Genomic DNA, 22,758 nt, shown 5'->3' with positions numbered 1-22,758 from the left:
ACATTTGCAATACATTTCCCCGATCAGGTTTTCGGTTGTTACCATGAATTACCTGACCAATTAGCATTTTTCTTTTCTGATCAGAAAACTACAAAATCAAAACGTACAACAATAATGTAACAGTTTCTAGTCCAGTCTCTTTATGTTCGAGGGCGCACTTGTTGTTAGAGCTGGTGTTTTAGTTTCTATGGAGTCAGAAAAGTTTTGGTGCCAGCTTTGCAATTGTTGTCTTCGTTGCCATAGCAACGGTTCTTATATATGGACAATGTCTAAATGTGGATTGATAAATCTTTTGACCGGCTCTCATTTCAAAACGTTTTGAGATAATCAAGAAATTCTTCTTTCAGTAGAAAAACCATTGTTTACTTTTAAGAAAATCTATAGAAGATAAATATTTACTTAAACATAAGGGTTACCCATGGTTCTAGTCAAATTCTTATGATTTCTATCATATTTTGAAAATAAGTTGTTACATGTATCATATCTAGTGCCTGCTAAGACATGCAGAATATATTATCTTCATTTCGTCACAAATCTGTAAACAAATTTCTCCCTCGTGGGGTCAGTTCTATGGGTTGGTGAGCTCTGTTGCCATGGAAACCGGGTTTCAATCACACGCGGGCCATACATTCATAATTACCAATTGTTAAATTATTTCGATGACACAATTTGAACAACTCAATGAAACACAAGAGACTAATCAACGAGGTCTGGATAATGGCTAATCGACTCAAGTGGCGCCATCTAGCGGATAAACTCAATTTAAGCGTGAGATACAGAATATTACGCTAAACAAATTAAGGATGATCAACTTTTTATTCGTCATCAGGAAAAAATTTCCTTTCCTTTTCTTTTTTTATCTGATATAAATCGTAAATGTATCGGCGACCAACAGTTTTTCATCATCTGAAAATTATAATATGATTAGAATAAATTATAATATGATTAGAACAAATTATAATATGATTAGAATAGATTGTAATATGATTAATTTTGTTTAGAAAGTGTGTATTTTACTTACTAACGATGCTTGAAATGCCTGTCGGGTTATAGAGGAAATACGGATAACCCTGTCTCTGATCGTAATTGCACGGGTGTAGGCCTATGTTACCGGGATCAATCACACCCATCCATATTTTATCATGGCCACAAACTTGGTAAGATTGAAGTGCGAAGAATCTTCTTGTTTTGTCAACGCTGTAGATATAAAGTTCAGGAGTAAGTCGACACGCTAATCCCGTTTTCCAGCTCTAGTCCCTGCTAGTATTGCTCTTGCTGGTCCATCTACTAATAATGTCTATTTCAACCTGACTTGATACGATATTTTAGGTCAGCTGCCAGTGCTTTCTGGTCCTAATTTCACCCAGTCCTGGCAGTGTGGCTGTCTCCACAGTGTATCTTCGTTGCTCTACGATCCTGTGTAACCAAGAACCTTAGTGTCTGATGTACCACAGACACTAAGGCTCTGTGGTACATCAAACACTAAGGTTCTTGGTGAAGACTTTTTTTCAGGTATGTACTACCAAAACTGACTGAGCTAGGCCACCAGGAATGCTCTCAAGTCAGGTTGAAATAGACATTAGTCCCGCATTTCATTTATGTACAATTTTTTTTTATAGATATGGGATCTCTATAAAATTGACTGTTAACAGAAGCAAATATTACGAATCGAATCTAGTTAATTGTGAACTGGTTTTAATTCTAGCGGGGTTTAGGGTTGGAGCTGGGTTATCCATTGGTTTGGGGTTAGGAGTAATTCCCTATAACTTACTCTCCTGCTATACCAAATTGCGGGTAAACGGAAGAAGTCGAATTGAGGGAAGTCCAGGAACTGCTTGTAACCCTGGTGACGTTGAACCAGTTCGTTTTATTAGTATTTGCAGCATTAAATGTGATAAATGCAACCTCTTTACAATTCGTATAATAAACTACTTTCACCTGAAACCACATTTCAATAAAAACATGATATATACAGGGCAAAAAATAGACAATTTGAAAATGAACGAACAATGAGTTTTTCGGTAGGCCTATCACCTCTTTCACGTTTGACCAAGCGTCAACTTTATTACATTTCCATGTGCAATTAGTACACTGTACACTTTGCCTCCAGGCGCATGTACATGATGTATCTGCATGCGGCGGGTTGCTCGGCGGGTCTACCCATTTAGTATAGACATTATCCCCAGTTCCATTATCAGCAAGAAATACCAACTCCCAGCCTGAAATCAATATAAATAATGCATTTTGTTAGTTCATAGAAACTATATATGAAAACTGAAATCTCGTTGATATTGAATGATATGAATTAACCTGCGTTTGCGGCTGCCGTACTGAGCTGCAGGGCTACAAACAACAGAGTCATCATACTAAACATCAACTTCATCGTGACGGGTGCAGCTTCAAACCTGAATAATGCATTACACACAGGCTGACTGTACAACTAACAGTTACTTTATAAAAAACAGGTTAACTATACAACTAACAAGCTAAATATACAACTAGCAGGTTAACTATACATCGAACAGGTTGACTATACAACTAACAGGTTAACTATACAACGAACAGGTTAACAATACAACTGACAGGTTAACTATACATCAAACAGGTTGACTATATGAATAACAGGTGTACTATAAAACTAACAGATTCACTACGCAACTAACAGAACTATACAACCAACAGGTTGATTATACACTTAACAGGTGAACTACACAACTAACAGGTAAACTACACAACTAACAGGTGAACTACTCAACTAACAGGTGAACTACACAACTAACAGGTGAATTACACAACTAACAGGTTAACGACACAACTAACAGGTGAACTACACAACTAACAGGTGAACTACACAACTAACAGGTGAATCACATAACTAACAGGTGAACTACACAACTAACAGGTGAACTACACAACTAACAGGTGAATTACACAACTAACAGGTGAACTACACAACTAACAGGTGAACTACACAACTAACAGGTGAATTACACAACTAACAGGTTAACGACACAACTAACAGAACTATACAACCAACAGGTTGATTATACACTTAACGGGTGAATTATACAACTAACAGGTGAACTACACGACTAACAGAACTATACAACCAGCAGGTTGATTATACACTTAACAGATGAATTATACAACTAACAGGTGAACTACACAACTAACAGGTGAACTACACAACTAACAGGTGAAATACACAACTAACAGGTGAACTACACAACTTACAGGTGAACTACACAACTTACAGGTGAATTACACAACTAACAGGTGAACTACACAACTAACAGGTTAACTACCCATCTAACAGGTGAATTACACAACTAACAGGTGAACTACACAACTAACAGGTGAACTACACAACTAACAGAACTATTTAACCAACAGGTTGATTAATCATTTAACAGGTGACCTACACAACTAACAGGTGAATTACACAACTAACAGGTTAACGACACAACTAACAGAACTATACAACCAACAGGTTGATTATACACTTAACGGGTGAATTATACAACTAACAGGTGAACTACACAACTAACAGAACTATACAACCAACAGGTTGATTATACACTTAACAGGTGAATTATACAACTCACAGGTGAACTACACAACTAACAGGTGAACTACACAACTAACAGAACTATTTAACCAACAGGTTGATTAATCATTTAACAGGTGAACTACACAACTAACAGGTGAATTACACTACTAACAGGTTAACTACACAACTAACAGGTTAACTACACAACTAACAGGTGAACTACACAACTAACAGATTAACTACACCACTAACAGGTGAATTACACAACTAACAGGTTAACTACACCACTAACATGTGAACTACACAACTAACAGGTGAACTACACAACTTACACGTGCAGGTGAACTACACAACTAACAGGTGAACTACACAACTTACAGGTGAATTACACAACTAACAGGTGAACTACACAACTAACAGGTGAATTACACAACTAACAGGTGAATCACACAACTAACAGGTGAACTACACAACTAACAGGTGAACTACACAACTAACAGAACTATTTAACCAACAGGTTGATTAATCATTTAACAGGTGAACTACACAACTAACAGGTGAATTACACAATTAACAGGTGAACTACACAACTAACAGATTAACTACACCACTTACAGGTTGACTACACAACTAACAGGTTAACTACACAACTAACATGTTAACTACACAACTAACAGGTGAACTACACAACTAACAGATTAACTACACCACTAACAGGTGAATTACACCACTAACAGGTTGACTATACAACCAACAGGTTAACTACACTTAACACCATAGGTATGAACCTATCTTGTAAAACTTATAATAGAGATGCTATACATCCTACCTTTAACACAGGATTCAGAAGGATACAGATTAACAGAACGCATGATGATGTATTTATATCATCAACATCATTTATTAACACTTACGGTACCAGAATATCATTCACTAACTCTCATCCCAATATCATAATTAACACTTACCTCACACAATATCGTCTAACAACTCTCATCGACGCAACATCGATATACATGTTATGGATTTAAATGATCCAGTCAAACAGTTTTTTACTTTTTCACAGATGAGACATCTGTGAATTGGCAAGTCTCCATCGACGTAACTATTATTATTCAATATTTTGTAGTGAACTATTATTCCACAGGTTGATGGGGATTAATCGGTCAGTTACAGTAAGAACGGTTTGTATCAAAATTTAATATCATGTTTGGAGTGTATTATTAGACTGTTAAAAAACCTGTCGACTGAGTTTAATATCGTTCTTAGATATACAGATATACCGAGTGATTCAGCCTGCAGCCCCCATCAGTCAACAAACAGAATAGTTTTCACCAGTCACTCCACACCTGGCTGGTCACCACACCAGTCACCACACCTAAGTGAGAGAAAGGCCGATCACTGGTCACTTGGATCATATCAATAGTTTAGAGATATATCCCAACTAGACCATGGAAATTATTCGAATGAATATTTTTCATCAATAACTAGGGGTCCAGGGACACCATGCACACTTGGGAAGTGGTTCCAAATGCTCAACAATCTAACAATTTCAATATTCAACACCCCCTGGTGACCATATACAAAAACCAATGACCTTGAAACTCACCACAATCATAGAACATGTCAGCAGCTACAGTTTTGTAATTGATTGTGATAAGAAAATATGCCTCGTTACCAATATAATATGGAAATACTAAGTTATTCTACTATTCAACGCCCCCTGGTGACCATATTCAAAACCCAATGACCTCGAAACTCACCACAATTATAGAACATGTCATGAACTACAACTTTGCAATTGATCATGGTTACAAAATATGCCTAGGTACCAATATAATAAGGAAATACTAAGTTATTCTACTATTCTACGCCCCCTGGTGACCATATAGAAAAACTAATGTCCTTAAAACTCGCAACAATCATAGATGATGTCATGAGCTACAACTTTCCAATTGATTGTGGTTACATAATATGCATAGGTACGAATATAATAAAGAAATGCTAAAATATTGTATTATTCAACGCCCCTGGTGGCCATATACGAAATCCAATTACCTTGAAACTCACCACAATCATAGAACACGTTATGAGCAACAACTTTCTAATGGATTGTGGTAGCAAAATATGCTTAGGTATCAATATAATGTGGAAAAACTTTTTCCCACTTACGAATGAGTACTGGTGACACCAAGATGGCCGCCAATTGCGTCATAAAAAACCTGATGAAAAATACCTGTCTCGGGTATAAAACATCCCTTTCCAAAGAATACCCATCACAAATTGCAATGAGAAATGGCAAACCAGTAGGAAGCTACAGGACTCAGAATTCGGGCCAAAATAACATTTTTGGGCACTAAAAAGGTCATAGGACGGCCATCTTGAGTCCGATCGACCCAATTTTTGTTATGCTGATGGGCCCTGGAGGGATTCACATATATCCGAAAGATCAAGGTAAATGATCGAAGCGTCTTCAAAATTTCCCTCAAAAAGTTCAAAAATGTGTAAAAAGTGCTGATTTTGGTGAACAACAATGGCTGCCAGTCGGCCATCTTGATTCTGACAGGGCCAGTTTTTGGGCTGAAGATGTGTCTAGGGTAGATACATGTGTAACCCAAATATCAAGATGTTACCTTGAAGCGTCTTCAAAACTTCCCAAAATAACTGGATTCCGTCTACGGACGGACGGACGAACGACGGACGAAAAGTGAACGCAATAGCCCGCTGGGACTAAAGTCCCAAGTGGGCTAAAAATGTTTCATTCGAGATTCATCATAATAATTGGTCAGTTCTTAATGATGACCTCATAATACTAATTACATTCTTAGCGTCGTATTCATAGATACTGTGATATAGAATGCTATCAGGGGAGAGGGAGCCTCGAGTTTTACTGGTATCAGGTAAGATGGCAGATGACAGAGGTTCACTCCTGAGTATCTGGCCATGAGAGACAGCGAGACAATAATAAACTGCGGTATGTTTTTCAAAGTGAAAGCCTTATTTTATCCTAGCCTGAAGTTGGATGTTCAACAAATTTATCACATAAGTTTATATAATAGTTACATTATACTAAATTGTATACTGATATTGTGGGCCGCGCACCGCTGAAAAAAACTATTATGCGTATTACCTAATTGTGAGTCATCAATTGGGAATATTTTTCATATAATTTTTGTGAAACATTGCTCGGAACTTCGCTGCAAAATCGCTAATTCCTAATTTTGTGTAATTAATTACCCGCAGCTAGCTAGTTATCTGAAGCGGCATGTCATGCACACAGCGGCTAGTAACGCTAGATTTGCTACGTTGATAATTACTGCAGTGAATGTACTGGTTTTAAATCTTCTACCAACTTTTGCGATACATTTCCTCGATCAGGTTTATGGTTGTTACCATGAATTATCCGACCAATTAACGTTTTTCTCCATAATTGACGCTTACGTTAACATTATACCATTAGCTGTGATAATAACATCAAATTCTGTTGTAGTTCAGTTATTCAGAGGTTCAAAAATGATTTCGTCTGTTCAGAAAACTATAAAATCGGAGCACACGACAATAATGCTTTTAACTCTTTCACTCACATTTGAAATATTTACACTTCCAACCACTATTGCTTCATTTTCACCAATCTCACCGGAACACAGAGATTTTCTTTATGACATCTTCATAAAATTACATGCTTGTAACTATGTAGCAAATTTCTACATGCAGTCAACCCCGATACACCGCCCATATCGGTGCAGAACCATTTTGGTGGTATAAAGAGTATGGCGGTATATCGGGGGTTTTACTATATACTTGTATCGAGATGTACATTGAGAAAACCTGGCGGAAGGCGGGGGTGGTGGTAAATGGGTGGGCAGTATATAGGGGTTCGCTGTTGATCTTTAACTAGGACGTGAAATTCGTGAATATTTCTGTATGAAAATCTGCTATAGGCATTCAGTCAAATAACCATTGATTTCAAGTACCGATATAAATTTTCTGGATCAATTTCATCCCAAATCAGCATTGAACACGGCTTTATTCTCGTGGACATATGAAGGAGTGGCTTCAAGCAGCAGGAAGAAATGAAATCCACACAAAGAGAAATTAAGTCAAATGTTTCACCGTTTAAAACTGTATTAGACCCAGTAAAAGGTACATACTCTCTGCGGCACAACATTACACTGTTAAATATACATACATATACCGGGTGTTAACATACGCATGTACCTCCCTATGGCTGGGATTTGAACCCAATGGCATCGCTACACTCAGCCACGACACAAGCCCCGGCAACAGTAAACCGGGTGCGCAAGTAGCTTTGCCGCGCGAAAACTTGTGGCGCCAATCAGATTGCTCGTTGTTAAATCACGTAGGCAAATTTCACGGAAGAACTATAAATGGGAAAACCCGGGTTAAAAATAAAATGGGATATCTGTCTAATAGTGACATCATCTAAGCTGCGCACTCGGTCAAGTGTAGCGTGGTCGAACTGTGGCATTCTTGATGCCATCAGGTTCGAATCCCAGCCGGAGGAGGATGTCATACACATATAGCAGGTTAGGATTAGCTAACATTAGAATTTCCAATAAATTTCCATTGTGCTAGTCCTAGAAGTCCTCATAGGACTTCATCCATTTCTTAAAACCTGTAGAAAATTTCTTAATGGCATACACAATCTTTTTTGCCCTAATAAAGGGTCGACTCAAACGATTCAGAAGACAGATCTCAATGCCAATAGCTGCCATCCCAGTGACTCAATATTTCTACACAAGAAGTCAGTCGTAAAAAAAACTTTGTGGCACTGGCGAACAAATTCATACTTAAATGCACAGAACATCGAAAGCAGCTCTTCACACTAATAACGACGGCATCGGTTTTTTGCCGGGCCACGCCTCTTTCGCATATTTCTTTTTCCTAGGTTCTTGAGGTCCAACCTCTATATTCGTAATAACCGGCGTGGCGTTGATCGTCGGCATCTCAGGCATCGGCGCGATGTCCGGTGCCAAATTTGGCATCGCGAGTCCGAGTTTTGCCGCGTAACTGAATGTTCCCATCGGCCCAGCACCCAACTGACCCGCACCTGGGTGATGATGTTCGGCTCCGTGCTGTAGATGGTGCAACCGATGCGCAAATGAATCCGTCGCCGAAGGCTTCATATTCTCCATTTTAAATTTCTGTAAAAAAGAAAATTTCTAAAAATTCAAAACTGCTGCAATATCACTGACTTTTAGGATTAGGGGCCAGTTTCACAAAAACCTCAAAACCCCTCAACGGAACGATTGAAGAATAGAGATTAAAACCGAGCTGAAGTGTTTGAATAATCTTTTTTGTTGGAAAAGAAACCTTGGGCCAGTTGTATAGTCATGGCTTAAATTCAAGACAAGTCTTATATTACCAACTTAGTTCTATAGCAATTCTAACAACTTAGGACCAGTCTTTAAGATTTAAGACCACTTTCGGACCTAAGTCGCGACTTGGCCCTGGGTATTATGATTCTGTTCGTTCCATGAATATTCAAACAGATGAACTCTTCAGCTGATGACTGATACCAGTGGAACATCAAACATTTCTGTAGCACTTCTATCAATTAACTGACATACATCACTTACTGTATATCATATCCTGTTCCAGTGCATTTTTATTTTTATTCAGGGTTCCTACAGATTGATCTTTCCAGAATTTTAGGGATTTTTATAAAGGTTTTTATTTATGAGATGTAAACCAGAATTTTTGGGGTCAATTATGATTATCCACGCTATTTTCTACCGAAAACTTTCTTAATTTGTGGCCAGTAGAAAACAATTCAGTATATAGATAATTGTATATGACTGATATTCAATTAGTTGGCGTACACAATATCCTTTTATCAGGCCATATAAGAAAAGAAGTTAAACATTTACATACATTAATAGCAAAGTTCAAATATTCCTTATATCTTTATCATGTAAAGACGGTTTGTCTGTATAAATGTGTTAATCATGGTTTGCCTCATTGTCATGTCACTACTCATCACCTTTGTTTATATATCATTTTCCATGTCTAGACCTGTTCTGTAACTGTACCTATATTGATTATTATGTGTAAAATAAAGTCAGTCCAATTTTGGTATTCCAAGCTGTTGGTTAAGTCGTTACTCTTTTGATTTGCTCTGGATTTCCAGTGTCAAAAATTCTTCGAGCATAGGAACCAGGTTGTTTCGAAACTGTTCACAGACTGAACCAAAGGCCAACTTCTAGCTGTACCCTTAGGGCCTGGAGCTAATAGTCCAACGATCGACCAAGTGGAAAATAATAAATATTTACCAGCATTCATTACAATTCTGAGGTTAAAACTACTTACTTTCGAAATTAAGTTTACCAACTTAAAGGTTTTTAATTGTTTCATAATTGGATAATTTTTCATAGTAAAAGTCGTGAATAATATTTCTTCTGCTAATTCAAGACCTTTTTGACAAAACGAGCGTGTGGATTGTAGCCTACGCGCGCGATCCGCTCCGTAATACGCATTATCTATTACTGATACATACACGGTGAATAAGGCGATTTTGCCGACGGGACAGTAACTAATGTTATCGACGTGCGCTCTCATCACTGTGCCGCAAACTAAATACACATAATCGGGCTCTAAAAACCGATCGCTGCGCCAATGTCCAAAAGAATTAATGTCGATTAATCATTTTACTTAGTGACAGTGAAAGTTTTCAGCATTGCTCGACGTACTACGATCTGTAAAAATTATACTGTGCATGTGCTAGACTTTTAGAGCGCGCGTGAACCCTGAGTATTGATTCAACATAGCAGCTAATATTGAATCGATGTAGCACGTGTGCTCGCCGAGTCCATATCACCGATGTGCATAAACATTCGATTAATCCGCTGACATATACACCAAGAAAATAACGAACTTTCTAACAATAAACGACAAAATAAGTTTCCCGATATCTATAAACGGAAATGAACAACTAAATCAGAGAACAGGCCTATGTAAAGCGCTATTTCAAAAATGTATTTGTGGTACCCGGTACTAATATAAGCGCAGACTAATACGGGTTGACTTCTAGACAGGGGCAGCGCTGCTTTAGTTTTAATTTTTTTATTTCGGCAATATTTAATCAACCAAGAAACAAAAATTCACCATATACGAACTCAACCTTCTGTTTTTCGTATTTAAGCGACTGTGAAAGTTTCAGACGCATACGTGGCGTTAAACGGACATAATCGTTTGACGTGACGGATTTCACGATAACAATAGGATGACGTGTACTGCATACCGTCGTCCTAAAAACAATCGATTTTTTGCTGTTGTATTTCAACTGTTATCCAAAATATCAAGAATAGGGTCTGATGTCTTATCTCTCTTAGATTCTAGCTAAACTACTTTCTATATTGCCTAACGAATGACAATTTCAGGGCCGAGGCGAAAAGAATTTTCAGGATCAATCCTAAACCCACAAGCTAAATTCAGGTCGATTACGACCAACCATATTTGCAAATAAACTTATGTCAAAACACCGATCAGCACATCGTTATCATCTATTATAGTCTTCAAGTCATCATCTCGACGAAAGCAACAAGAAAAAGTAAAAGAATGAACAAATTGGCTTGACTCATTTGCATTTTGTACATGTGACTAGACAAGATGCAATATCAACATTACCATCATGTACAAATCATGATGCTCATTGACTGAAACCATGAGATCCATCGGACAATGAACTAGTCCATTATCGATTCTATTGATTTCTAGCCTTCGAACGAAAGTTGTCATTTCTATAAGGTGGGACGCATCGGATCATGTAATTGCGGCTTAGAGAATGTTTCTCCAAGCTGCACATTTTTAAACTGAAAGACAGAAGTTAGGAATGTACTGGCATGTAAAGCATTATCAAAAACTTAAGTCAATCGTCGAGAGATATATTGATGCATTAGGCGAACATTTTTGTTGGAAATTAAATGCATAGAAAAAATACGAATACGTTTTGGTATTCTAAAATGACAGTCATTGTAGATAAATGAAGAAATCCCACACTTCGAATTAAATTATAGGATATAATTTATTATTTTGAAACCACATTTGTTTTTAATGCTTAGTCTGTTTATCTTTAGTTTTGACACACTGCTTCTATTTTAGATCCTGTGAGTTTACTTGTTGTTCTGGTCATTCCACCTGATGACGGCTGTTAGTCAACAGCCGAAACGTTGTGGTTTCAAAATAATAAAGGGGTCATTCATTTATTACGTACGCATTAGGGGAGGGGGTCAGTGCAATTGCGTACTGTAATGCTTAATGTATATGAGAAAATGGCCGATTTTGCGTACAGAGGGGGAGGGGGGGTTGAAAATTTCAAATTTTATGCGTTCGTAATAAATGAATGATCCCAAATTATATCCTATAATTTAATTCGAAGTGTGGGATTTCTTCATTTATCTACAGTATACACGGATTATAGTGTTTATTCGACAACTGAGTCATTGTATTTTTCCGTTCGGAGCGTTAGCAGCTGTCGCTGATATCGCTGGGATCTACTGGATTTATTTTCATATGCCGTGTTCTTTATCCAACCGATCAGCAAAATTGTCAGGAAACACCGTGTATCAGTGCTGATAGCAGCAGAACGGGTCAAAACTCCGTTTTCCACTGTTCCCATAGGACAAAATACCATTGGAATCTATGTGTTTGCGCGCGATATATGTTTTTGTTCCTGTTTTTTGTCTGAGTTTTATGTCGTTGGTTGGACAGTCCACATATTGGTCTGATGATTGTACAGGAACTTACATTCCAAATACTGACAAAATTATCACCAATTGAAGAAACAATCTATCATTACGTAGAATTAATTCTAACGTCAGTTTTCGCGAAACTTCTAGGAATTTTAGGGGCTGTATGAACCATGTTATTCAAACTTCATCTAGTCTTACGCTAGATCTATACTCGAGGTCAGTTGTTAAGTCGGTGCAAGTTACAGAGTGGCCATTTTTTAAACGATTCACTTTTTCCCTGACCCCGATTTGTAAGTTGTTCACCCCGACTTGATCTGAATCCAATCCATTAACACAGTCGAATTTGTCAAACATGGATGGAAACATATTGATTAAAATCCCCAGTTTCCTGATTTCCAGGTGAGTGGCCACCCCGAGTTGATAATCAAATGAGTACCATGATAACTCATGTCAGTTATCTATTGCATTCACTTCTAATGAACTTACGAAGAACTAACCTCGGAAGTACTTTGGAACTGGCGCCAGTTTCACAGTGAGTTGTATGTTAACTTTCAGGACAAATCAGTTTCTTTAAAAATACAGTCAAACCCGATTAATTCGGATCGGATCGGATATTATTTTACAGTCCATTTACACATTAATCATCCTTCCCCTGCTGGGATTCGAACCTGATGGCATCGAGATTGCTACGGTATGAAACCATGCCACACTAGACCGAGTGCGCAGCTGCACGCGCAGCTTAGACGATGTCATTATTAGGTAATCAGATATCCTGTTCAATTTTAGCCCGAGTTTCCCATTTATAGTTCTTCCGTGAAATTTGCCTCAGCGAATATACAACGAGCAATCTGATCGGCACCGCAAATTTTCATTAGGTAAACCTGCGCACCCGGTCTACTGTGGCAGGGGTTCGTGTCGTGGCTGAGTGTAGCGATCCCATCAGGTTCGAATCCCTGCCGAGGGAGGATGCACATGTGTAAATGTATGTGAAGTATGATCGTTTAATCCAGAGCTCATAAACCGGATTAATCTTATTGGTGCAAAATGATCCGAAGTAACTCTTATTGTATCAACTTTTGAGTCAAAATTTGATGCACAACTATGGAACTGGCTCCAGGGATGTGCGTAACATCGGCAGTTTAATTGGAACGCACTCGGGTAAAACTCGATTTTAAGTACCGGTAAGGCTTTTACGTTAATCAATTTACCTTCGTTGGTACAACAGTCGTTGAAATCAGATTCCTGAATTTTCCTACACTAGGATCAATATCCTCTACAAAAAAAAAAAATAATCGAGATGATTCACGAAACCAGTTCAACATTTCATGCGTTTCAACCTTTCATTCATACACCAGAAAAGTACAATTTGACTTCAGGAAAGATCTGTGATCATAAAAACTTAAAACTAAGGAGCAGATAACCCGGTACATGTATAAACCGAATCTCAAGACCATCCCTTCGTGAAAAAGGAACTCAATCGTCCGTTGGGACTTACGTCTCAAGCGGGCTAAAATCTACAATCAGATGTAGAACCAACACACATGAAATAAGATTATTAATTTCAAACTGATTACATTTTTTCCATAGTTATTAATGAGACCGAAGTCAAGGGGCAACCTTCCAGCCACCACAGCGCACTAATAAACTGAACTTGTTATCCCGAGGCCAAAACGGAGGCAGCCTGCAGCTATCGCAGCAAACTGATCACATTACTGACCTGGATTAATGATCTCATCATCGTCCATGAAATTGATATGTAACGACTTTTTTCTTTTTAACGAATTGTTCGGATTATCGGGAATATCAGCCATCGACGATATCCGTCGATTGTGTGCGGTATTAAACTCTGTTAGATTCTGAAATGAACAAGTGACACGTTAAGAGGTAATACAAAAAAATTGAGGCATGAATTACAAAATCGGATCATTGCTACAATTAATTAATCAACACTTGACAAGTTACAGGAATCAGAAACTCAAGAAAATTTTCACACATCCTTACGATTGGCTTATCTTCACGACAAAATACCAGGGCCCAGTTTAATAGACTGGTATTAACTTTAACCCAGGGGCTAACTTAATTCATTTCCAATTGAGTTAGCCCCCAGGTTAAAGATAATATCAGTCTAAAAAACCAGGTCCAGGAATTTTCACATAATTTTTCCAGATTTCTTTAACATTTTTCATGTCAAAGCATTAACTGATCACAATATGGAAAGGACAGGTTAATTAAAGAAAATTTCTTTAACTCAAACACAGCTTGTGTATAAGCAAGCCCTACAGATAAGTCAATTCTGGCAATAGGGAGTTTCAAAGGAGAAATAAATTTCAAGGAAGCATCTGCATTTCCCATTTCCTAAATCGGTACTGCTTATCTTGGTAAACTGTTAATTTGGTGGTTTTGTAACTAAAGTTTATTCACCACTATCTAAACTCAGTTTCTCATTCGGAAACCACCTAATTGGGTTAAAGAAATCCTGGTCCCAACTGAACCCATTCAGTTCAGGCGGAGTTTCCTGTACAACTACAAAACATTTCCGATTGCCTATTTCTAAAAAATTGAAGGAGTTAAAAGAGTTTTTTTGTTAAAAGGCTTTTTGCTCAAATTAAAAGAGTTTCAGGCACCGTTGAAAATATTTTCTGTTTAGCAGTTTTCGAGGGAACAAGAAGTTGTAGAGACCCTGAAAAACGCAAAGCTGGATGGCATCTGGCATCAAGCAGGGGATCAAAATATTCAGACAGAACAGACATTTTACCACACTTTCATAGCAAATTAAAAATCATTACTTACATCGAGTTCAGTTTCAGTTTCGGGTAATCCAAGTAACGTGGCTCCGTCAGATTCTTCCGTTTCGTCCGACTTGGTCGGCATCTGTGGACGTTCTCTGATCACATATCGACGCGTCGACGCTCCGAAATGTATTTCGCTATCGATCGGAACTTGTTGCGGCTTTTTTGACTCAAGGCGAATCGTTCCAATATGAGTGCCATGAGCTGATAAAAGAAAATTTCATTTTATCTCAAATATCTACCAAAAAACCGTGTTAACTTAGGATTGTAACTAGACATATGTAAAGAATACCCCTCCGCCTGTGAGTGAGTCATATAGAGTGAGAATACAAAATTGTAATGAGGTACATATTCTTAACACTAAGTTTCATCTCACAAAATTGGTTTCAATATGACAGTGGCAGCCATCTTTGATAATATATACCCGGTATGCATCGCATCGTCCTCCTGTCTTTAATGTACACATACTAAGTCATATGTAAATCAGTAAAAAGCTATAGATTGTAGAGTCAAGAACGAGGTCCATTCTGTTATGCCTATTTCACACAGACATTTTGGTTCCTTTCAGTGACCTTTACGTAGACCTGTCAAAAATAATAGAGCTCATCCTCCACCCATCATAAAAACCCAGTTCTTCAGGTATGAAGAAAATCATTTCTAAAACTCTACACCTTAAAGCAGTAATAAGCTCCAAACTGGCTATTTAACTAAAATACACCGACCGACATAACTGTGGCAACCATCTTGGATGACCCATATATCAAAAACAGTAGAGTTCATCCTCCATATGCCTTCAGTCGATGTACCAAGTGAAAAGAAAATCAGTATAAAACTGTAGAGCGAGCATAAACAGCAGAATGGCTAATTCACACACCAACATGAGTGTGGCAGCCATCTGGGATGACCTATATATATGCCAAAACCAGTAGAGCTTATCTTCCTATCATAAAACAACAGATGAAGTAATAAGTTCTGAAACTGTAGAGCAGAAACAGGCTTCAATACCATGCCTATTTTACACACAAAAATGACTGTGGTGGCCGTCTTGGATGACCTACATTTTATTCAAAAACATCACTTAATGTAATGACTTACTACTTATGTAATGACTTACTACAGTGCCCACACAGTGATATTGCGGTAATTCAAAATTCCTTAGTTTTTCCAAGTGTTTTATGGGTGGCTTTTTCAAATGGAAACTGATACCATCATACTACAGCCATGGATGTCAAAATTTGCATGTTAACCACCCGATAAAGGCAATTTCTATGAAAGATTGCGGAAAAGCGATGCCTGTGGACAAGCAGGGGATATTCCCAGAACTATTCTACCGTGAAGTGTAAAATAAAGTCAATCCAATTCCCAAATATTTCCAAAGGGACATGACTTAGCCCTTTCCAGTTGTATACCATATGGGATACAGTAGTATAAAATACATAACAAACGGTACATTCAAATCTCCCACTTTAGGTGAAGATTGGAAACACCATGAGACGCTGCAACCTGTGGATACTCGGCATCATGCACAAAATTGAAATTGGCTTGAAAGCTACAAAAATTTCTGGATGAACCAGTGTTTTATAAGGTTCAGGGGCAGATCCTGACGACTGCATTTTCTGTATATTGGAAAATCTCAAAGCCTTCAAGAGTGCACTAAACATAACAAAATCTTTTGGAACGTAGTGCACCTGTATTCCGGTCCTATTGGCAATGAGTGCCGAGGAGGTATTTGCCTCTATTTTCACCTCAAATACTGGCTGACTGAATCGTTTTTGTCATATGCTTTTGGTTTGAGGTAATTCTATTGAATGATCTTGAGATGATGGCACTCATTGAATGATACACCCCCTGACGAACGAGATAAGCTTCAATCATAGCCGCGAACTATAAAGGGTAAAGCAAGTTTGACTGCAAAAAGAAAATGTGAGGACATTTTTTTCTTTCACAATTATTTTGGCAAACTACTTACTACTGCCGAGATCTATGATGAACGGTCTGCTTAAGTGTTTGTGCCAAATCAGTGCTGCGTGTACTCTCGAACAAGATGCGTGGTCAATAGTGAAATCGTTCAGTTGTTTATTTCGACCAAAAAAGTAACATTTCTTTTCATCGATCATCAATTTCTGAAAAATAGAAATTAGTAAAATTAAACAAGTCTAGAATAAGTCTAGATTATAGGAATGGTTTCATGAACCCATGTGGTTACCATTGAAAACATAAATACAGTTAACTAACAACTTAACCAAGATTTGACTTCAACTTTTTCTCAAAACCAGGGCTAGGTACAAGAACCACAAACGCATTACAAAGTAGGAATTGCTCCAGGGCACAGTTTCATGATCAAATGTTGTCATTGAAAACACGCATTAACCGATAGCCACTTCACCAAAAATTTGTGTTCAAATTTTTCGTGAAACTGCGGTCAGTCTTATCTCAGAGCCTAGTGGTAGTACTAGTACATTAATTGGAATCGGAAATCAAGGAATCTCAAAAACCAGTTAAATGTAACCCATTTACCAGGTCCCTAAAAAACATTTTGAAATGATATCCAGGGTTCGTGGGGTAGTTAACTATCCTGTGCGCCTAGATTTGGAAAGGCTGATACAAATCAAGCAGGTCTTGCCGGATTAACAGACGGGTACCACACTGCTAAGGTAAAAAAAAGTTTAGTTCCAATAATTTTAATGAAATTACAAAAATTCAATTCGTGAACATATATAAACTGTTCGCACTAAAGATGGGATAAAAGTCCCAATGATTATGTACACCATAGAACTCAAATCAAATTGAGCTATGTTATGTACATACTAATTAACAAATCATCGAGTATGAAATTAATCAAACTATTTATCAACGAAGTGGCTATATTTACGGCGTCCTAAAGCGGTCATAAAGTCTATATTTTCAACGGTTTTGCATTGAATTTCGGATTATGGTCGAGAGGGGGGAGGATTAGTGTCAAGAGGGTGAGAAGCGGGTCCAGGGGGTAAGGGTCCGTTTTATCTAGGGATAGGATTAGGATTACCTAGGGATAGGATTAGGGCAAGGTGAGGCTATATGTAGTTAAAACATTCGACTGGTTTTCAGCAAGCTCGGTGGTCTAGTCGTATGATGCTGCGCTAGAAATTTACTGGCCCGGGTTCGAGTCTCGCTCTATTTTCTCTAACTCTATTCTCCACACTTGCCATGAATTTTCTAAGTCACGGACCCCAGTGCGCAGGCGCAACGTGAATTAGCCAATCAGAATGACATGTTGGCTAGTGTCGTCCGTCTACGGCGTCATAAAAATAGCCTGAGAGATTTATCAAATCTATGTTTATTGATTTACTAATCAACGAGTTAAATTAACCTAACAAGAAAAGGGAGTCTGTCTTTTTTCCAAACTTCACAGAGGAGGATAACCACCATCCTCACTTGCCAGTGGTCCGGTATTGCTCCCGCACTCGCTTCCACCAGCCCCCTGGCCTCACGACGCGTGATTTCATTACTGGCGCTGTTGCGCATGACGTCATTTATCGATTTGGGAAATACTTCCTTGTTTGGTAAAACGTTCGCCGATTGATCCATTAAACGGAAAAACCAACAGAAGCCTAATGTTGTTTGTTACAGGCGCTGTGATTGGTACGACCAGATTCTGGTCGGCTAGTAACAACTCCAACGACTCTTGAGGTCAAGGGGTTCGGGGAATGGCTTTAGCTTAGTGGGTTCGAATCCTTTGATGTTTGAAGATGGATAACCACTGGCTCTCTGGCTGAGCCTATCGCAGATCCTTCATTAATGATGAAATATTTGAATTTTACCCCCAGGTTCAAAATTATGGACGACTTATCAATCGGACGTGGACGACTTAAACCCAAGAAATTCAATAACCGTACCTGAACCATCTTGGTATCTTTTAACACATCCAAATGTAACCCTGGAGGAGGCTTTCCTGCCCTGAATAAAAAAATGAATTCGTTTTATTGAATTACAATTAATTTAATTTGAATTGAACTTTTCAAATCGTAATCTTGTTTGTCGATATTTTTTACGCTGTTTACTGCTATCGTATCGGTTTTAGAACTTGCAAAAACTCACCAGGAGGGCACTTCGAAGTTATTAACCAAAGGCCCGGACATCTAAACCGAAATACGACTTGTGAACATGAATTAATTATTTAATCTATAAGTGAAAATTCTCACAAACTGAGTAGAAAATGAAAACAATGTAACGGCTGTAGTAAAATTATGTTTCCTCGCTTCCCTTAAACGACGATGCACAGCTTCGGGAATACTTCATTGTCCAATATCAATGATGGATACTGGAAATATGAACTTCTTGTAATTTCACTTAAAGCCCTTTCATAAATAGGCGGCCATCGATCAAACAATACGACGAGATTTCAATATCTAAGCGTTTGAGTATAAGACTATGAGAATAAAAATTAATTGAAGTCAATACATTTTTGCATTTTCGTTACATCGTCATTAAACATATTTTTCTTGTTAATAACTTCCGCTTTACATCCGCATTCGAGTTCAAAATTTTTTGAGGCATCTTTTGACAGCATCATTATAGGCCTATATATATCGTCCACGTCGATAACATCTCATTGCAAATATGTCAGTTGATTACATTGGTTATGGCTATGCAGCTTTCATTGCATTGGGCGGAATCTTCGGTTACGTTAAAGCAGGTATGGATTTGATTTATCTTTTTCTTTTGGCTTTGCCACTTTGACTTTTATTTATTTAATTTAGCTAAGTTCTTATGTTTTCTTAAGGAACCGCCCCTTCATTATCTCATTTTCAGGAAGTACGATGTCATTACTCTCTGGTTTAGTTTGTGGAGGTTTACTTGGTGTAGGTGCCTTCCAGCTGTCTGAAAATCCTCAAAATGTCCATCTTGCTCTAGGTAAGAGCTCTGTTTAACAACGGTATCTCCTGATTGGTGTCGGCCTATATGTAGCGGCTGGTGAAAAGTAGAAGAGAAATTCAGGATTTGAACCCAGCACTATGACTATACTAGCAGAATACCAATATAGCTTCGAAACCAATCGCCCATAGTTGAGAGTTGAAATTTACAAAGTGTTCATAGTCCTGGTACCAGTAATATCCCATTCAATCCTATTCAGAGTGCCGGTAAAACAAAATGGCGGCTTTTTCAACACACCAGAGAAATTAGGGTTTAGTGTCTAGAGGGTGAGAAGATGGTCCAGAGGGTGAGAAGATGGTCCAGAGGGTGAGGGTTTAGTGGCTAGAGGTTGAGCAAAGGGTCCAGAGAATAGGGTTTCGGGTAAGCTTTAGGGTTAAGTTATGCGTTATACTAAGGTAGGTAAGGGTAAGGCTAGTAAGAAAAATCGTGTTCAGTTGGTTGCCCTGATGGGTCCAAAGGTAAGACACTCCGCTAGTACACTTGTGTTATGAGTACACTTGTGTGTTCCAGTCCTTATTTCGGGGGTTTTGTTACTTAGAATTACTAAGTATAGCGGAGTACCAGTACTGTAGGCACGGCGTAAAATTTAATAATGCTAACATTTAATATTGCAGTTAAGCGTTCAAAACTGAACTATTGAGAAATATAGGGAAAAGTTAATGGTATCCCTTCGCAAATCGCAAATACATTTGGTAATTCACCTCTTCAATTCAGGTACATCCGTGTTTTTATCTGGTATGATGGGTTTCCGATTCGTGAACTCTGGTAAATTCATGCCAGCTGGAATGGTTGCAGTTGTCAGGTATGGTATTATACTGTAATACAGCAAATACATTTCTTCAGCTTCTGACAGAGCCTGGTTCTACATTTTAGGGTTCTTCAATATTCTTGTATGGTATCAAAAGGCAGGTTTTAATTAATGTATTCTCATGATACTGAAATAAGGTTGACGGTTATCCGGGTTATAAAGAGGACTCCACTGGCCTTGTATCAATGTAATTGTTGTAATGAAACTTGTGTAAGACTGGCATTTTAGGGCAGGTCTCTACCAATTCTGGAATACTATTCTGGCATTCATTTTAACCAGAACATGCTCTACCTATTCCAGAATAGCATGATCTGTATAAATCTGGTAAAGGGTTTGTAATCCAGGGCCTGGTTTGATAGACCGGTATTAACTTTAACCCAGGAGTTTACTCATCTTAAACTTTTCATTTTCCATTAAGTTAACCCCTAGGTTATATATACACCAGTCTATAAAACACAATATATTCAATTGAAACCTGCCTAAGATTCTGATTCATATCAGTCTGTATCATTAATTGAAGCAGCAACAGTCAAACCTGCTGAATCCGAATCGGCTTAATCCTAATCCAGATTTTGGTCTAATCCAGACATTATTTACAGTCTTTAGTTCATTAATATACCCGAAAATGATTTTTTATCCGGATTTCCCGAAACCGGATGAATTTTTCTTCGTCCCAAATGATTCGAATGAAGCAGGTTCTTCTGTATTCCCCCTATGAAGAGCCAGTTACTTGTTGGAAGAAAAGACATATATCTTGTTTCTATTTTCAGTGTGTTAATGGCAGTACGTCTGGGCTGTAGATTGATGCAGTAAATTTATCAGATTCTTATATAATAATCATTGCAAAATGAGCCTTCGTCAACCAACTACTGAGATTTATGAACATTCCTTTTGATTATAGGGAATGTCATTGGACAATTATCTTTCATTCATATTGATACGGGGATGGGCTGCGGGGTATGGGCATCTCTTGTTTTGAAAATCGCTCATAGAATATAGTTTATCTTCATAATTGTTGGTTTTTCTTTAAACTTAAGAAAATATTTTTTCGAGATTAACCCATTGAGACATGTCATGCTCAGGTGGCGAGACGTATGATTTGAATATAACCAAAGAAATAAACTGGACCTTCGAACATATTCTGTATCAACTTAATTTAAATGTTGATCGTTTTGATACACTGACGATTTTTTCAGTATATTATTATACCAAGCAGCTGCCTTTTTCAATTTTTGTGCTGCATTTTCCTGTAGAATATTGTGTAAATGTGTACGATGTATAGATTATCAATGTCTTTTATATCAACAATTATAATTATTTAAACAAATATGAATGAATAAAGAAATGATTATACAAATATGCAGAATGGTTTTTTTTGTCGTAGATGGATCCTCTATCCATTATGCAGTTGGGTCTTCTGTATTTGCTCGATTAAGGAAACTCGATTGCCACAGATGGCTTGGATTGTCATGTGCCCAGAAAGACGAGAGCCCCAAGGGGCACTATGGCCAGCCTGTCAGCTTGTCTTAAAATGGCAAATGATACATTCTGTGGGTTACTATATTCGTCAAAATACACCATACAATTGTGCTTTCATAAGTAGCACATACAGCGACTGGAGTTGGCAGGAACAAATATACCTCGCTACGGCTGGCCTAAAATATTTCATCAAATTCTGTATGGGATCATCCATTTATTACGTACGCATAAAATTTGACTTTTTCAACCCCCCTCTCCCCCTGTACACAAAATCGGCCATTTTTTCATATACATTAAGCATTACAGTACACAATTGCACTTACCCCTCCCCCTCCCCTAATGCGTACGTAATAAATGAATGACCCCTATCACAACACCCGTCACTACACGGACTGTCCGAGAATTTTCTTGCCTCTGAAATTCTATCCTTTCAACTAATCGGAAACCTAATACGTCTGATAGTGGGTTCAAGAATGGTAACAAATAGGGAATGTTGTACCTCGCTAA

The 22,758-nt window shown here is 38.0% G+C and overlaps 3 protein-coding genes across 4 annotated transcripts; 1 reads left to right on the top strand and 2 right to left on the bottom strand.

The window, feature by feature from the left end:
- Positions 1–821: 821 nt before the first annotated feature.
- LOC141900491 (uncharacterized) lies at positions 822–3,195 on the bottom strand. Of its 2 annotated transcripts, XM_074787408.1 has the most exons (5): positions 2,311–3,195; positions 2,035–2,219; positions 1,772–1,938; positions 1,022–1,197; positions 822–906 (listed from the first exon to the last, which is right to left on the bottom strand). In XM_074787408.1, the coding sequence occupies exons 1-5, from the start codon at positions 2,381–2,383 to the stop codon at positions 857–859; spliced, it is 651 nt and encodes a 216-aa protein (XP_074643509.1). In that variant the 5' UTR covers positions 2,384–3,195; the 3' UTR covers positions 822–856. The 2 variants fall into 2 exon arrangements, with proteins under 2 accessions (XP_074643509.1, XP_074643508.1); XM_074787407.1 differs by having other exon boundaries at positions 1,772–2,219.
- Positions 3,196–7,666: 4,471 nt separating this feature from the next.
- Positions 7,667–19,256, bottom strand: LOC141899388 (nuclear inhibitor of protein phosphatase 1-like). The gene is made up of 7 exons (XM_074785652.1): positions 19,128–19,256; positions 18,926–18,986; positions 17,020–17,173; positions 15,052–15,254; positions 13,979–14,117; positions 13,470–13,534; positions 7,667–8,715 (listed from the first exon to the last, which is right to left on the bottom strand). The coding sequence occupies exons 1-7, from the start codon at positions 19,166–19,168 to the stop codon at positions 8,392–8,394; spliced, it is 987 nt and encodes a 328-aa protein (XP_074641753.1). The 5' UTR covers positions 19,169–19,256; the 3' UTR covers positions 7,667–8,391.
- Positions 19,257–19,542: 286 nt separating this feature from the next.
- On the top strand, positions 19,543–22,072 carry LOC141899813 (transmembrane protein 14C-like). The gene is made up of 4 exons (XM_074786356.1): positions 19,543–19,725; positions 19,842–19,943; positions 20,679–20,766; positions 21,543–22,072. Exons 1-4 carry the CDS (start codon positions 19,650–19,652, stop codon positions 21,583–21,585), a joined length of 309 nt encoding a protein of 102 aa, XP_074642457.1. The 5' UTR covers positions 19,543–19,649; the 3' UTR covers positions 21,586–22,072.
- Positions 22,073–22,758: the final 686 nt, after the last annotated feature.

The sequence above is a fragment of the Tubulanus polymorphus genome, chromosome 2 (genome assembly GCF_964204645.1).
Source record: "Tubulanus polymorphus chromosome 2, tnTubPoly1.2, whole genome shotgun sequence".
NCBI classification, from domain to species: Eukaryota; Metazoa; Nemertea; class Palaeonemertea; order Tubulaniformes; family Tubulanidae; genus Tubulanus; species Tubulanus polymorphus.
The sequence above is the reverse complement of the archived record's forward strand: the minus strand, read 5'-3'. Positions and strand labels throughout refer to the sequence as shown.